Genomic DNA, 17,084 nt, shown 5'->3' with positions numbered 1-17,084 from the left:
AACAACAACAACAACAAAACACAACAACTCACTTACAAGAAAAACACTGAATTAATTTCTGGAGCTCCATTTGTTAGAGGGACAGGATATTTGTGGTTGAAACAGTTGTTCTCAGGAGAAGTACAGCCTGAGTGTTTCTTAGAAGCAAGAATCTAAGACTTCATCTCACAGACTTCAGGTGTGCTGACAGGAAGGGTCAGTCCCCAGAGCAAGAGATCACACTTGGTAAAGGAGCGAGTCAGAGAAAAAGAGGCAACCCTTCCGTGAGAATGCCTGACACAGTGACTTTAACAATGGGCTGACACTCGGCCGAAACCGTGGGGTGAGCACAGGATTGGGCAGGGCTTTGTTCTGCTGAATATAGGGGCTTATGAGTGAGGGCTGACTCAATGGATCATAACATCACCACCACCACCACACTAAAAGTATGCACACCCATGTTTATCGCGGCTTTGTTCACAATAGCAAGGAGGTGGAAACAACCTAAATGCCCATCTACAAACGAATGGCTAGAGAAGCTGTGCTATATTCACACAATGGAATATTATGCTGCATTGAAAAACAAGGAACTCATGCAATATTATTCAGAATGGGTGACCCTGGGGGACATTATGCAGAGTGAAATATCTCAGACACAAAAGGAGAAATACTGCATAGTGCCACTGTCCTAAAACAGGACTGACATCAGGGTCGAGGTGAGACTGAGAAAGATGGGTTCAATAATATATACTGCATTGAGACCGATGAGGGAGAAAACTGTTTAAAAGGGACATGTGATTAAGTATTTTTGTCATGACAGGAGTCCAGAGCGAAGGCTCACAGGGGAGTGGACCTGGGGTAGGGTTTGTAAAACAATGAAAGAATTTTTCTTTGACTTTTCCAAGAGGGTAGTGTACAAGGGGGGAGGGTTGGGAGGGCAGAAAAGTGCAACAATGAATGAATGGAAACCCAAAGTCTCTGTAAATTTTCATTGAAATTAATAATAAATTTTAAAAAATGCAAAAAAGGGTATATCCAAATTAAAAAAAAAAACACCCCATTAAAAATGCAAACTGTTCATTAACTCACTTTCCACAGATGGTCTTAAGTTAATGGACACAAAAATTCCAACCATCAGGGAAATGAGGGTTTTCTGGCTATATTTCTTCTCTTCAATATCTTTTTGCTTTTCAATTAAGAAAAATGACGGTCATGTTGAAAACAACACAACTTGCTTTTCAACTGGTTGATATAAGAGAGAAAACTGCTTTATGAGAGAATTAAAAAAAAACAAAACAACACAAGCACAACACCCAAAAATGAAACCCACAACCTAGATCACCAACTCAAAACCAAGTAATATTTAAATTTCTGTTGTTATGTGCCATTAAGTAACCTACAACTCATACTGACCATCTGTACAATAGCTCTGAACCCTGCTCTATCCTGAGCCGGTGTCACTGTATCTGACACTTCTAATCTCATTGCCTCAGTTAGCATGTCAAACCATCTTCACTCCCATTATCTTGAAAGCTTCCTTTAACATTCAATGCAACATGAAAAGATGCTCATTATAAACGGACAGTAGTACCCAGTGAACTTTAAAATGTGTACAGCTATATACCAGATGTCTAGAAATCTTCCTAGGATGTGTGTAAGGGGGGGGGGTGTTTGTATCAACAGTTTTGTTGTTGGGTATTCCTGAGTTGGGCCTGACTCACAGTGATCCTATCTACAACAGGGCTTTCAAGAGCTGAGTTCTCAGCTGTAGATCACCAGGATTTTCTTCCTAGGTACCTCTGTGTGGACCTGAACCTCCAATCTTTTTGTCAGTAGCTGAATATGTTAACTCTTGGTATCACAAAACCCTCATATTCAAATTACACACCTCAGCTTAACTTCAGTGGTTGGTTGGTTGGGGGTTTTTTTGTGTGTTTTTGGTTTGTTTGTTTTGGTTTTTTTGTTCTATTCAATTAGCACACTGCTAGAATTTACCAGCTGTTAAGGTCATAAACCTGTTCTCAGAGTAATTTTATAGTAATTATGTTGTTAGTGTTGTCACATGCCATCAAGCCAAGCATGACTTATAGCAACCCCATGAAAAACACATGTGAACCCTGTCCTGTCCTGTGCCATTTCTGTAATTTCTGACATACCTGATCACACTGCTTCAGGCACTGTGTCACTCCATCTCATGAGTGTCTCCCTGTCTTTCGCTGATCCTGAACCTTTCCAAGCCTGATACCCCCCTTTCTAAGGAATAGCTGTTCCTAGCAACATGCCCAAAATATGTGAGACAACGTCCCACCACCTTTGACTCTGAAGAGCACGCCGGCTGTACTTTTTCAAGACGTATCTGTTTGGGTTTGGCTTTTTGTTGTTGTTGTATGTTTGGGTTTTTTTTTTTTATTCATGGGATTTTCAGTGCTCTTCTCCAACCTCACAACTCAAAGACAACATCTTCTGTCATCCTTACACACTGTCTAGCTTTCAGATGCATAGTAAGTGATTAAAAAGATCATGGCCTGTATCAGGCAAACCTTAGTCTTCAAAGTGACTTCATTGTTCATCAGTAATTTGGAAAAGTTCTAAATAATGACGTAGATAAGATTAATTAAAAATGTATCTGAATTGAAGTCAAACCTTGGTGCAATAGAGGTGATGAACTTTTGTAGCATGACTACATAAGCTAATTCTGCTAACAATAAAATCAGTTTAACACACTGTTCACTTACTGGCTCGTTCTTTTGTATTTCACAACTTTCTAACCAGGGACTATCACACTGCTAATTTACAATCAATCTCATCGAGAGTTAAGGGGAAGTGAAACATGTTTAAAAGCTTCTCAATTTCTAGCAGTGTCACTTGATTATTTCACAAAGGACAGAAGTGACTCAATTTCCTTTGGGAAGCGTGTCTGTTTATTTTTTTAATATCTTGTCTTTTAAACATTCAGCAATACCAGAAATGAGATCAGCCGTGGCTGTCCCTGTTGGCACTCTTCTCCAAGGGCTCCATTGCAAACTCCCTCTAAGTGAACAACTGACAGAGGATGAAGTTAGTTAGAGGTGTACCTGCCACCTTGTTTCCATGTAAATAGTGCTGCTCTGAGGTTTCTACAGCTCGAAAGGTGCCTCTTGGTTGGGAGGAGCAGTTGTTTGCAGCGTTTTGTCCTGGAAGTCTGCTGGTGGTGGATGGAAACTCTTTGTTCCTTGATGGAGTCAATGTGAACTGAGCTGACAGGCTTAGAGCTCCACACCGAGTTAGAAAAATGCTACCATTGTCTGGGAGATGCAACTGGGCTGCTTCTTCAGGACCCACAGTCAGGACTCTAAATCCTGAGAAAGACAGGATATGAGCTACAGAGGACTGGCCAACAGGAGAAGCTCCATGGGGTTCTCCTAATGAAATCAGAGGAGTGGACCCCGATGGGATAATGAAAACCTCTGTATTGATAGCTGGACCCCCAAAGGGGCTTGTACAAGAGCCAGCACTGGGATGCATGCTGCTACAGATGGAATTCTGTCTCCCAAATTGTATAGGGAAATCCTGGCCCCCAGATCTGCAAAGTGCTGGCTGTGTGTACCCACCCAGAGAGGCCTCAGAAGAAAGACCTGGCAATCAACAGTCTTCAGGAAAACCAGTCACGGAGAAGCCTGTGGAGCACAGTGCCCCCTCACAGGGACGGAGTCGCCCTGGCCTGGTTCTGACTAGACCCCAGCTAATTCTTCTGCTTTTTTGTAAATATGATTCTGTATGGAAACAGATGTGCTGTTTGTATACTAAGCCGTCCCTGAGTATGGCAAAAAGTGAATGGATTCATTGTCAACCAAAAGGTTGGAGGTTAAGTCAACTCCAAGACAGGTTGGAAGACACGCTGACAATGAACTTGGCGAAAATCAGCCATGGACATGCCAGGGAACACAGTGCAGACTGATGCATGGTGACCAGGAGCTGAAGCTGGTGCAATGGCCACTGGTCTGCTGGCTTTTCATATTCCCTTCACCCTCCTTTCACATCAGCACCTTCCTGTAGACTGAACTGTGTCCCCTTAAAACACGTGCCAGCTTGATCAGACCATGACTGTCGGCATAATGATCCTGTGTGTTCCGAGTCCTGGCCTCTATCATGCTAACGAGGCAGGACTGTTAAGTGCCCTCACGTTGACTACGACTCAAAGCAACCTGAGTTGTTAGGAGAGTAGATGGAAACCTCACCCTGCTCTGCAGCACCCTGACCCTCTCCATCACGCCCACAGCCCTGCTGTCCTCACTGTATATTAATCCATATCCTGTGAGTCTTCCTCTTCTCATGACGCTCTACTTTAACCAAGGACCGAAACCCCTGAGGACAGGGCCAAAGCACGTGACCTGGGGATTAGAGATGGCTGTGTAGCCACTGCCCATGATACAATCTGAGATGTCATCAGCCAATCCGGTGTCTGGGTGAAGTGCATCACTGTAATTAAGTTATAGCCCTGACACCATGTCAGAGGAGCTTCCCTAGTATGTGGCCGGTGGCATCTTTTGTATCTTGGGAGGTAAAACCAGTGATAAATTAAGTAGGCAGGGACCTCAGAACTATCAAGAAAGAACTGCCAGGAGCGGAGGGCATCTTTTTTAGACCCAAGTCAGTCTGAGGACCAAGGTGGGTCAGATTCAAGCCTGATCACCTGTTATGCACCTAAGAGCTGGATAATGAGTAAGGACGACAGAAGAAGAATGGATGCCTTTGAGCTGTGTGTGGTGTTGAAGTAGAGCACTGGACATCCCATGGAGGCCAAAAGAACAAACAAGTGTGCCTTGGAGAGGGTGTAGCCAGAGTTCTCTTGGGAGGCAAGAATGACGAGGCTTTACCTCACATCCTTTGGGCATGTCGCTAGGAGAGGCTATTCCTTGGAGAGGGACGTAAAGCTGGGAAGGGTGGAGGGTCTGCAAAGGACAGGAAGACCCTTGACCAGGTGGACTTAGCTGGTGACTGCCACAATGGGCTCTAGTGTGTCAGGAAATATGAAGATGACATAGGAGTGGATAAGGTTTAGATCTGCTGTTCACAGGGTCACTCTGAGTCATACTGGACTCGAAAGCACCTGACAACAACAACAACAACAACTCCAGCTGGGAAGATCTGACACTGGAAAAGGTCAAAACACATGGAGATCGCCAGAAAATGTTGGGCCGCCATTGCTGAAGGAGAGAAGAATCTTCCTCCCGAACCAAAAGAAAAAACCATTCCATAGCACTAGCACCCGGCTTTGAACTTGAACTACCTCTGTTGGGGCAGCCCTAGCTAACCAAGGCACTCCTGACGAGGTCTTCCCTGTATGTACACGTCATTCTCTCAGCTGAGGCCGAACCTGTGGACTTCACCTTCTTCTGCCAGAAGACCTTTCCCTCCTTTACCCACCCAATGAACTATGCTCTTCCTAGCACTAGTCAAGGACCACTTTCCTGCTCCAACACCTTCCTCTGAATAAACCTGGTGCCTTGATTAATGGACCTTCACATTCACTTGGCACTAGGGGATAGGACTAAGAACCACCTGTTGAAAAACTCCACCTGTCCTGGACGGGCCCAGGGGCAGAAAGGCTGAAAAAAAAAAAAGTTCTCCCAGGGCCCAGGGCATTGTCACAACGTGGAGAGAAGAAGGCATTTAAAAAGAGGTTATTCATTTGGACCCTAACATAATGTACAAATATCAACTCTCAGGCAGCGAATCCAGGTGAATTTCTAAAGCTTACCTGGGCAAGAGTATCATCCTAGAGAGAAAGACAAGACTGAAGGACAGGCCTGCAGATTGGAAAGAGGCAGGTTTCTGTTTACGTGGGCAAGAAAGGACTGCGATGGACGGTGAAGATGCTGCAGCGACGACATCCAAACAAAGACCTGAGAAAGCTACCCGCATCCAAGCCCTGCCAGCGAATTACAGCCACAGTACAAACACAAGCGTGAAGCACGCCTGCGGTGCAAGCTGGGAACACAACTGAGGCACCAAGAAGCCTGGGTGACTCCCCAGATGCGGACACGTGAGAAGGACATGCTAGTCAGCCTTTCAAAGCATGCCTTTTACACAGCTATTACTGAAAATACGCAGGAGCCACACGACGGCTTAGCTCACTTTAATGAACGTGGCCAGTGAATCAAACGCAATGGGTCACCTTTTCTTCTTTATGCAGCAGACCGAATCCACTCTGAGGTCCAACTCACCAAGGCTCAATGTACTGTAACAATATCTACACACAAGTCCCTCTCTCTACCGGGAAGGGAAATATATGCTTCTCTCGGTGTGCCTTTGACCTCAAAAACATGTGGGTGAGGCATGTGGTTTGGAAAGGCCACCTGATCGTTCAAGGTGCCTGTGTGCTTTGCCAAGGCAGCAGGCTTGGACATTTGGGATTCTTGTGTCTCCGTTCCCATCTTTGGAACAGCCATGATGTTTCCTCCTGACCTCCAGCTGCCCAGGGAGAACCAAGGAGGGGGATGAACATGATAAAAAACGCCAGGACGTTAGGAAAGAGCTAATAACCACTCGGTCTAGCACTGATGCTAGCAACTCTGGCAGTGCTGGCTTTTCGAAGGGAGTTTCCCATTCCCACGATACGGGATCCTGCCGACTGCGTGAGGAAACGTGAAAGCAGAACTAGTCACCTCTCCAAAATGTGCCTTCTACAAAACATCTTTGAATAAACACATCAGGATCTCTGGTGGCATTGCTGGGAGGGAGCTGTGTTGGTAATCCAAAGGCAGTGGCTTTCTGGAAAATCTGATTCACCAGAGGCTCTGAGGGAGAAAGGTAGACAGTGTCCTTCCATGAGATTTGTAATCTTGGAAACCCAATGGAGTGTCGGCTATGACTCTGTTTTAACTCAATGCCAATGAACTTGAGGATTTTGTTGTTGTTATTACATTTTTATTTTTAGAAATTACACACACACACACACACACACACACTTTAGTGTGGTATCAACAGGCACACCATGATTAATATACCTCAGCGCATTTAATTTTTTACTTTTTGTCACTGAAACCAAAAGTCTTCTGGAGTCTAACATTTCACGGATCAGGATTATGGAAATATATCTGTGTAGAAGCATGTTTCTGGACTGAAAATCTAGTCCAACACAAGCTGAAAGACACATCCAGCAAACGTACCCCATCAAGAAGAGGTCACCATGATTCACTGGCAGCTAACTTAACAGGAAGAAAGTGGTCACTCTTCTCCTGTCCAGCATGCATTGCTCCTTGGAAGTGTATAAACTGAACAAATCCTTGCCCTATCACAAAGAGTAGGCTGGTTCTGTTTCTCCAGAGAACGCGAAGGGAGTTATTGCTGTTAGATGTTGTCAATCAGCTGGCACTCAAAATGACCCTACGAAAAACTGACCGGAACCTTCCCTATCTTCTGCCATCGCTCCTGTCCCCAACATATTCAAAGTCCACTGTTACAGCCACTGTGTCAATGCCATGCTCTACTTTGCAACAACCAAGATCCAATCATTTACCTAGTCAGGGGTACAGTAGCCTAGTACTTGCATTCAAATGAATTTAATTCCAACCATTCCTTTTTATATCTTTAGAAAGTGAAATATATTAAAAAAAAATCTCACATTATACTACCACCCTGCTCTATAGACTTAATATTTTAGAGCATTGCCTTCTCATTTTTTCTACACATAGGCTAATTGTTAATATTTTTTCACAATTGTAATGAAAGTATATTATATTGAATTTCACTGTAAAGGTGACACCATCGATAATAACATGTTCTATTATTTTAGAGAGCATAAAAACTGGCTGTCAATCATATAATGCCACTGGCTGACAGGTATGACAGAGGTGTTAACATGTGCATCACAGAATCAAAGACCTGTTCTATATTAAAGAGTCCCCAGATGGTGCAAGGAAACCCTGGCAGCGCAATGGTTTCAAACCCTTGGCTGCCAAACAAAGGTTGGTAGTTCAAACCCACCAGATACTCTAAAGAGGAAGATTAAGTAGTCTGCTTCTGCAAAGGTTACAACCTTAAAGACCCTGTAAAGATTGTTGCTGCTGTTGTTAGGTGCTGCTGAGTCATGTACGACGCATAGCGACCCTATAAACAGCTGCTCTGAACCCTGTTTTATTCTGTGGTGTCCCCATCACCTCTGACACACTTGAGCCCAGTATTACAGTAACTGTGTCAATCCATCTCATCAAGGGTCGTCCTCTCTCTCGTTGACCCTCCACCTTTCCAAACACAATGTCTCTCTCCAAGAAATAGTCCCTCCTAACAACATGCTCAGAGAGCTCTGGTGGCTTAAGAAGCTGGCTGTAATCCCGAAAGCATGTGGTTCAAATCTGTGGGAGAGGTTTTACTGCCCTTGGAAACTTGCTGGAGGGTAAGCTATGGGTCAGTTCCAATGTGCCAAATGCTAAACAACACGCTTAAAGTATGTCAGACGGAGCTTCGCTGTCCTTGCCTCCAAGGAGCACCCTGGCCCCACTTTCTCCAAGACCTGTTTGTCTGTCCGTTCTTTTGGCAGTCCTTGTAAGATGACAACGTTACAAACCTCTATTACCTAGGAGGGGGAGTTCTGCCCTGCCTCATAGGGTCCCTAGAGCTGGAATTTCTATGACAGCAGTGGTCTGGCTCTGGGGTGCTTTTAACAGTTAACATGCTCACATGTTAACTGAAAGGTTGGTGGTTCACATCCACCCGGCTACCTCTCAAAAAGTAGTCACCAAAAGTCCTGGAGAAGGTAGCTCACCTCTAAGACACACAGATTGTCATGAGTCAGACAGGCTTCCTAGCAGCTGACATGCCCAAGTCCTGTCTGCAGGTCTGGGGACAGTTCTGTGGCATGGGGATACCAGCCCTCCCTCACGCAGTCAGGGGACAGCTGGGCTAGGGGCCCCTGCAGAAGGGAGACACTCTCCTATTTATGTCTTACCCATCAAAGCCTCACACACAGCAGGCATTCAAGAAACATTTGTTGGCTGAAAAGAAAATAAAAACTTAAGAAGAAATTCACCCAATGGGTGAGGGCAAAATTATCACAGAGCCAAAGGATGGCAGGAGGTCAGGGTCTGCTGGGGAACAAGCACTTTGTGAAAGGCCTGGGCATGTATGTCAGAGAAATCAACCACCGAAAGCCCCTGGGGCCGGGCTCTGCTCTGATGCACTTGAAATCGCCGAGGGTCCAAGATGAGTTGATGGCCACAGGGCAGTGGCTGTGCACTGGGTGGAGGCAAGGTTGTGGGGAGGATGTGGACGGAAATGATAGGATTTGAACTTGAGCTGGGTACCTTGTTCTTGACCACCCTTCCCTCTGAGCTACCTGTTCTGTCTTCACCATCCTCTTCTCCGGCTATCTAGTTCTTTACTCCGATGACTGTGATAGTTAATACTGTGTGCCAAGTGGCACGACTTCAGGGTACATGTTTTATTAGTTATTTTTCTATATCTACACTAATGGTCTTATCCAGCATTTGTCTTTATGGGACCGAGTTCACTTAGCATAATGTTCTCTAGTCTCTCCCAAGTTAGGTAGCGATTTTCAAAACCATTGCTCCTTCAAATCCACCAGATGCTCTGCTGGAGAAGGAGGGGCAATCTCCTCCTGTATAGTCAGATCCAATTTGACGGTACACACACACAAAATAATAAGATAAAAAATATAAAAACAAAATAAAAAAACCAACAAAATCATTGCTCCTGCATGCTGTGTAGTATTCCATTGTGTGAATATCTCACAATTTCTCAATCCATTTGACTGTGGTTGGACATTTGGGCTGTTTCCATTTTCTTGCAATGGTGAATAATACTGCTATGAACATTGGTATACAAATCTGTTTGTGTCTCAGTTCTAATTTTCTCAGGGTCTATTCCAAGCAGTGGAATAGCTGGGTCATATGGGATTTCTATGTTCAGCTTTTTGAGAATGCACCAAACTGCCTTCCAGTGTGTTTGTACCACTGTACAAGCCCACCAACAGTGTACAAGAGTTCCTATCTCTCACAACCTCTCCAACTGTCCGTTGCTGTCCGTTAAACTTTGTCACCGCTACTGGAGTAAGATGGTATCTCATTGTGGTTTTGATTTGCATCTCTCTTACTGGCAGTGACTTTGAGCATTTCTTCATGTGTCTATTGGCTAGCTGAATATCATCCTCTGTGTAAAGTCTTTCCATGTCTTTTGTCCATTTTGTAACTGTGTTATTAGTCTTTTTTCTTGTGGAAGCACTGTAGGATTCTGTGAACTTTTAGTATGAGACCCTTGTCTGAGACAGTACTGTCATATGTTTGGTCCCAGTCAATAGGCTTTCTTTTCACTCTGTTGGAAAATGGTTTTGATAAACAACAGGGATTTAATCCTTAGAGGGTCCCATTCATCAATTTTATCCTCTCCTGGTTGTGCATTTCTGGTTGTATGTGTCAGCCTTTTTATACCATGAGCCAGGCCTCCTAAGCTTGGTCCTACTTTGTCTCTTAGGATCTTTATGATTTCAGACTCTAGCCCTAGGTCTCTGGCTTCATTAGCTCTGCTTATATAGAGACCTCGGCTTAAGACAACATCCTTAGCCTGGCCTCGGTCCACGGCACTGCCGGGTTCGGCCATCGCTGGAATGCATTCACACACAATCCTTAACCCAGCCTCACTCCATAGCGCTCCAAGGTTTGCCATTGTTGGAAAATGCATTCACACACAATCACACCTGGTTTGCATATTAGCTTAGATTCGTTTCTGGGGCATCAACTCTAAATTTCAACAAAAAAGTCGCATGGAGCAAACTTCAGGAAGCATCAAGAGGCTGAAGCAAGAAGTCTTACTTTTCCAAAGCCGAAGCATTCAGTCAAGGACTACTTTAGACTTGGATCTACATCAATGCCCTTGGAGGCTGCAGGTAAGAAAGAAATGATGTGTGTCACTGGGCAGATCTGCTGTGAGAGGTCTTCTCAAAGTTAAAAACCTGCACTAAAGTGCACAGAACCCAAGTGATGGTCTTTACAACCATCTCAGATGAAAGCAAAAGCTGAACAACAAATGAACAGCAAGACTGGAGAAGGACTGATGCCTTTGAGTTGTGAAACTGGAGAAGAATATCGAATACAGATAGACTTTCAGGGGAACAAGCTAATTTGTCTTGGAGAAAGAACAGTCTGAATGTTTCTTAGTAGCTGAGATGGCAAGACTTTCCACCAGATACTTTTACTATCAGGAGGGACGAGTCCCTGGAAAAGGATAATACGCTTGTTAAAGCAGATGAGGAAGAGCCCAATAACGCAGCCTGCTACTGTCTGTGCGACAACGGACTCAAACTTACCAAGAGCTGTGGGGATGCCACGGGCCTGGGTGGTGCTCTGTGCCAGTGAACTAATGGTCGCTATAGACTGGAGCCAAACTTACAAAAAACAACCATCATCCTCTGTTACCTAGAAGGCATGACTTTCCCTGGAGAGGAAAAGGCCACACACAGCAAGAATCTACACCAATGGGCAATTCATCATTCCGTGGGTCTTCTGAGTTTTGCTTTTTTCTAAAGACAAAAAAACCACGTCGGTCGTAGGCCTTCGCGTATATTCTGTGTTAAACACAAGCTGACGCGCACACGTTTTAAACAGCTGTGATCTCTCTTCTCTCCTTCCACCCCTCCAGTCACACTAGCACGTGTCTGTTAGTCTTTACTACATGGGAAGAATGGTGCTAACGCCCCTGCAGAGCTCCCCCTGCAGGCCACAAAGTTCTGCCCTCAGAGGGAAACTTGCCGATTAACAGCAGAGGGAAAATTCACAGAATGGCATCCACTTCCGTATCAGCTTGCCTCCGGAAGCCCTATGAACCTGGAGAAAGGATGAAAGTCACACAAGTGTTGAGGACTTTCATTCATAGGGTCGCTATGAGTAACCTACAACGCAACTAACAGCACTTAACACCACCACCACAGTTTTTGCAGAGTGACCAGAGACACACAGGTGAAATGCAATCAGAATTTTGAACTAGGAGAAATTATGTCCAGTTGGGATGATCAAAAAAGGCTTCCGAGAAGAGGTGACATTCCATCCAGGCCCAGAAGGATGGAAAAGGTTGGAGCATGGAGATGGTGCAAAGGTATGTGAGAACAGAGGCAAGGGAGGGCCACTACTTCCTCTGTGGTCGTGTTGTTGTTGTTAGGTGTCATTTTGTCAAGTATGACTCATAGAAACCTTAAGAACAACAGACCTGAACCCTGTCCCACTCTGTTCTGAACCCTGTCCTATCCTGATCTGAAGGCTGTCCTATCCTGGTCTGAACCCTGTCCTATCCTGATCTGAACCCTGTCCTATCCTGTGCCATGCTCATCATTTTGGACACACTTAAGCCCATTGCTGCAGTCACTGTGTCAGTCCATTCTGTTGGAGGTCTTCATCTCTCTTGCTGACCTTCTGTCTTTCCAAGCATCATGTCCCTTTTCAGGGAACATCCTCTCCTAACAACATGCCCAAAATACAAAGGAAGCTTTGCCTCGAAGGAGCACTCTGGTCTAAGACATATGTGGTTTATCCTTTTGGCAGTCCATGGGATGTTCAGTGCTCTTCTCCAGCACCACAACGCAAAGGCACCGATTCTTCCTTTGTCCTCCTTATTCACTGTCCAGCTCTCAGATGCATAGCACGCACAGCAAAAGATAGAAAAGATCAGAGCCTGAACTGGATGCACCTTAGTCTTCAAACTGACATTATTACTCTTCAGTATTTCGGAGAGGTCCCTAACAGAAGACTTGCCTGAAGCAATGCATCTTCTGATGTGTCAGTACCAAGGTCGTTGATGGTGGATCCAAGTAAGATGAAATCATTGACAGTTTCCATCTTTTCTCCACCTAACATGATGCTGCCTACTGGCCCAGCGGTAAGGATCTTTGTTTTCTTGATGTTGAGAGATAAACCACATTAAGACGGCTTATTGTTTAGAGAACAAGATGCTGTGGTCGAGGGCACCCACGGAGCATGGGGTCCACTGCTGGATCCCGAGGAGGCCACTGCGGGGTGTCAGTTGTGATATCCATGTTAGGGTCCAAGCCAGGAATAACCTATATGCGTTCCTGCCTGTTAAGTGTGACGTTTTAGGGTAATCTATCAAAGCCTAGGTTCTGCATGTAACAGAAATCTGAAATCCGTAAGTGGTAACTAAGACAGCTCAGCAGCACTTCTGAACGCCCGGCCACGCGGGCCTCACTTACCATGTACATGGATGCCGTTTGGTTGGAAAGAGGCGCTTGCTTCTGGGGGGTAGGACTTGAGGTGAGCCCCTGCCGGCTGCTGGGCGTGGGGAGGCTGGGTTCTCTGCAGCAAGGAGGAGGGGGCTGCTACCCTGCGGGGACTGATGTGGTGTGGAGACGGAGCTGAAGGCACAAACCTGGAAAACAAATTTAGGAGGAAACGTGAGGGCAGGAAACGGCACAGGAACATTCAAAGTCAAATGCCAACACCCTGCGCTTCCGATACCATGGTGGGTGGCAAGTCCTGCTGCTGTGCTGTGTACTGTTAAGCTGAAACCAACCACAGCTCACCCTACCAGGGGTTTAATCACAGTTAACTGCATGGGAGAAGACTGCCCATCTTTCTACTGTGGAGCAGCTGGTGGATTCGAACTGCGTGCCTTTGGGATTACAGTGCAGCTTCTTGCCACCAGGCCTCTGGGAAAGGGGGGACCCTTGGGACTTTTCTCTCCCACTTTTAACCATGAAAACTTCCAATTAAAGGAGCCCTGCTGCACAGTGGTTGAGCTCTCCACTGCTGATGGAGAGGTTGGCAGTTCCAGCCCACCCAGACCCTCTGTATGAGAAATACCCAGTGGTCTGCCCTGCACAGATTAAGCCCACTGCCCACACAGCAACCCTACAGCACAGAGTAAACCTCCCCCAGGGTCTTCAAGGCGGCACATCTTTACAGAGCGGCAGGGAGACCCCTGGGGCAGCTCTGTTCTGTCACCTGGGACCCCTGAGAGTCAGAACCGGCTTAATGGCACTCAACGACGACAACAAAATCTCAACTGGACTGTGGGCTGAACAAATGAACCCCACCCAGTTTGGTAACATACAAAGCATATTTGGAGGGGCCTTTCTCTGGCTAATTTTAAAGTCCATTTGCATCTTTGGGGAAATTGGGCTCATCTGTTTCTAATTCATTTACACTCAGCCCATAAACACTTTGTTTCGTAAGATGTATCTGATATCCAAGAAGTGTTACAAGTCTTTATAAATCCCTCTATCGAAGTTTTCTTTTGCCAAGGGTAAATTCTCTTACACCTCAAAAGGACAAATGTGGTTTGAAACCTAGAACCCAAGAGATCCCAAGAGCGGTCAGTGCTTGGCAAGGCCATTCTGCAGGGAATGACTGTCACCGAGGGACACGTGGTCCTTGTAGAGGGGGCAGGCACACACTGGTGTTTAAATAACACGACACTATCACATGATCTGAGCTATGAAACGGACAACTGCACACTGATAGAACTGTAGGAGAGAAATGACGATTTCTGACTTAGGTTCACAAATGACAGTCCATCCTTCCAAATCCATCAGCTGCTCCCAGAGCAAAACATGGGCAATCTCCTCCCATACAATTTACAGCCTCCAAAAACCCACCGGAGGGCCAGCTCTGAGTCTGTGCCAACAGGATGACACATAACCACCATCACCGTGAAGGGGGATCCTGCAGTCAGGTAAACAGGTATCGTCTCAGTAACTGGAACGATCCTGAGAAGATGGCTGCATGACTTTAAAGTTGAACAGGGAGGACAGCTGGCTCTCCTCTGGGAGCGGCGAGTGAAAGGCCTGCACCACGCCTCCTTGTCTGGAGGAGATTCCCTCGAGCACATCTCCTTAGCATCTTTCATGTTTCACAAGCCTCTCTGAGCTTGGAGGAGACATTTGAAATTGTGGGACCGGGGACTTTATGGATAGAAGGAGTCCACATGGTCCCGGTATCCAGGAGGCAGGGTGCCTGGTTCCTGGGATAGAGGGAGGAAGGTGTCTGAGCTGTGAGGCAGTGAATGTCACGGCCATGTGGCTTCTCCACCGCAGTTTGGGGGCAGGAGAGCACATATCAAGCAGCTCTCTGGTTCTAGTCCATGTTTAGCCAGATATTTTTTAAAAAAAGGAGAAAAGAAGGCCAAGAAAGAGAGAACAAAAGAAGGAAGAAATAAAACATTGAACAGTTTAGTGTTGTTGAGTCCAAGGGCACTTGGGAGGCATTATAGTAAGGAGTTATGCTGCCAACCCAAATGTACATGGTTCGAATCCACAAGCTGCTCCATGGAGAAGGATGGGCAGTCTCTTCTAATGTGACTAACTGCTTCTGAAACCCAGCTGGAGGATCTGCTGTGAGTTAGTTCAGACCTGAAGGTACATAATCTAAATGAATCATGAATGTCACAGTAGAACTCAGCTCTACAGGGTTTTCAGTGGTTGGGTTTTTCACTTTCTCACTTCAGGAGATAATATTTCTTCTGAAGTGCTTCTGGTGGACTTGAACCTCCAATCTTTTGTTTAGCACTGTTTGCTGCCCCCAGGGTTGCTAGGTGGCTGTCCAGGCTTCCCTTCTGATCTCTCTGCCCCTTTTCTTTCTGCAGATGCCCACAGAGTCAGAAAGATGTGTCTTGAGGACAAGCTGGTAGCTAAGTCTTACGGATAAGAACCACTTTGTTTCACACTGTCTCCTGCCACAGGCGTAAACAAGGATTTGATCAACAGTCAGTAAACGGAGGGATGAGGGACAGGAGACAAGCTTTTCAGCGGGAAACTCCATCCCTGGGGCAGGTTTTCCCAAAGCATCACACCCTTTAGTTCCTTGACTGCTGCTTCCAGGGGCGTTAACTGTGGGTCTGAGCACAATGAAATCCTTGACAATTCTCATCTTTCCTCCACTTATCATACTTCATTATGCTGTTTATTGGCTCAGCTGTGAGGATGTTTGCTTTTTTGATGTTGAGGTGTACTCGATACTAGAGACCTTGTAACCCAAACTGACAGATGCCTCATGAAGAGTATATATAGCCCTCTGGTGACCTAGTGGCAAGAAACTGCACTGTAATGCTGAAGATACGTGGTTTGAATCTATCAACTGCTCTGCGGGAAAAGGACGGGCAATCTCCTCCCATGTGTTAACCGCCTCTGAAAACCCGCCGGAAGGTCAGCAATGTTCTAGACAGGATTAGACGGTACTCAGCAACAACAGTGTAGTGTATAACATGATGGGCAGTAACTGAAAGGTCAGTAGTTCAAATCCACCAACCATTCTATGTGAGAAAAAGGAACAGTTTCCTCTGTGAAGGTTCACAGCCTCGGACACCTGATGGGAGGTCACTGAGTCAGAATTGCCAGGATGGCAGTTCCTGGATGATAATGAATGAGGTTCGTTCCTAAGAGTGTCTTGTGTCTCCAAGTTAATTTGAAGTTCATTCAGAGCCGGGGCATCTGTGTCTTAGTTAGCTTTCTGTTGGTCTAAGAAAAGGCACAGAGCCTTCCCAAAGATTTAGAAACTCCAAGTGCAGGTGAAGGTGGTGAAGAATGTGTTGTGACAGCTTCAAAGTCAAGGTCAATTAACCCAACATTAACGGCTAAGTAGAGTGATCCCTGAATCAGATGTTAATAGCCAGAGGCTCACTATAGATAAGATTCTTGACAGGCAGATAAAAAGCTGCTGGCCAGTCCGGTTGGACCCATGGCGATCGCATGTGCAAATGGAACCATGTCTGGCCAGGCACCTTCTGCATGATTTCCAGCAAGTGTGGGCCCTACTGTTGGAGCTATTATTCCAGTCCATTTCACCAAAGGTTCGCTCCACCTCACTGACCCTCTAGTTCACCAAGCATCATGTCCTTCTGCAGCGACTGGTTCCTCCTGACAATGTATCCAATACAAAGAAGTGAGAAATGCATAATGTCTGCATTCACTGTTATTATTGTTGGTTTTATGTGCTGTCAAGTTGCCCGTGACCCATAGTGACTCTAGGTGCAGAATCTCTGAACGTTTCCCTGTCCTGAGCCAGTCTCAGTAATTCTGACACACCAACCCCATTGCTCCAGTGACTGGATCAATCTATCTCATCAGAAGTCTTCCTCTCCTGTGCTGTTCCTCCACCCTTCTGAGC

At 45.7% G+C, this 17,084-nt stretch overlaps 1 protein-coding gene across 1 annotated transcript in view; it reads right to left on the bottom strand.

The window, feature by feature from the left end:
• The window catches only part of GLIS3 (GLIS family zinc finger 3), a 503,376-nt gene that overhangs the window by 19,732 nt on the left and 466,560 nt on the right, over window positions 1-17,084 (bottom strand). Inside the window, exon 8 of the mRNA XM_006881316.1 lies at window positions 13,175-13,350. Coding sequence (XP_006881378.1) covers window positions 13,175-13,350 — 176 coding nt within the window. The remainder of the gene's footprint in view (window positions 1-13,174; window positions 13,351-17,084) is intronic.

Source organism: Elephantulus edwardii, unplaced genomic scaffold (genome assembly GCF_000299155.1).
Source record: "Elephantulus edwardii isolate Elephantulus edwardi_28Jun2011 unplaced genomic scaffold, EleEdw1.0 scaffold00014, whole genome shotgun sequence".
Classification (NCBI taxonomy): domain Eukaryota; kingdom Metazoa; phylum Chordata; class Mammalia; order Macroscelidea; family Macroscelididae; genus Elephantulus; species Elephantulus edwardii.
The sequence above is the reverse complement of the archived record's forward strand: the minus strand, read 5'-3'. Positions and strand labels throughout refer to the sequence as shown.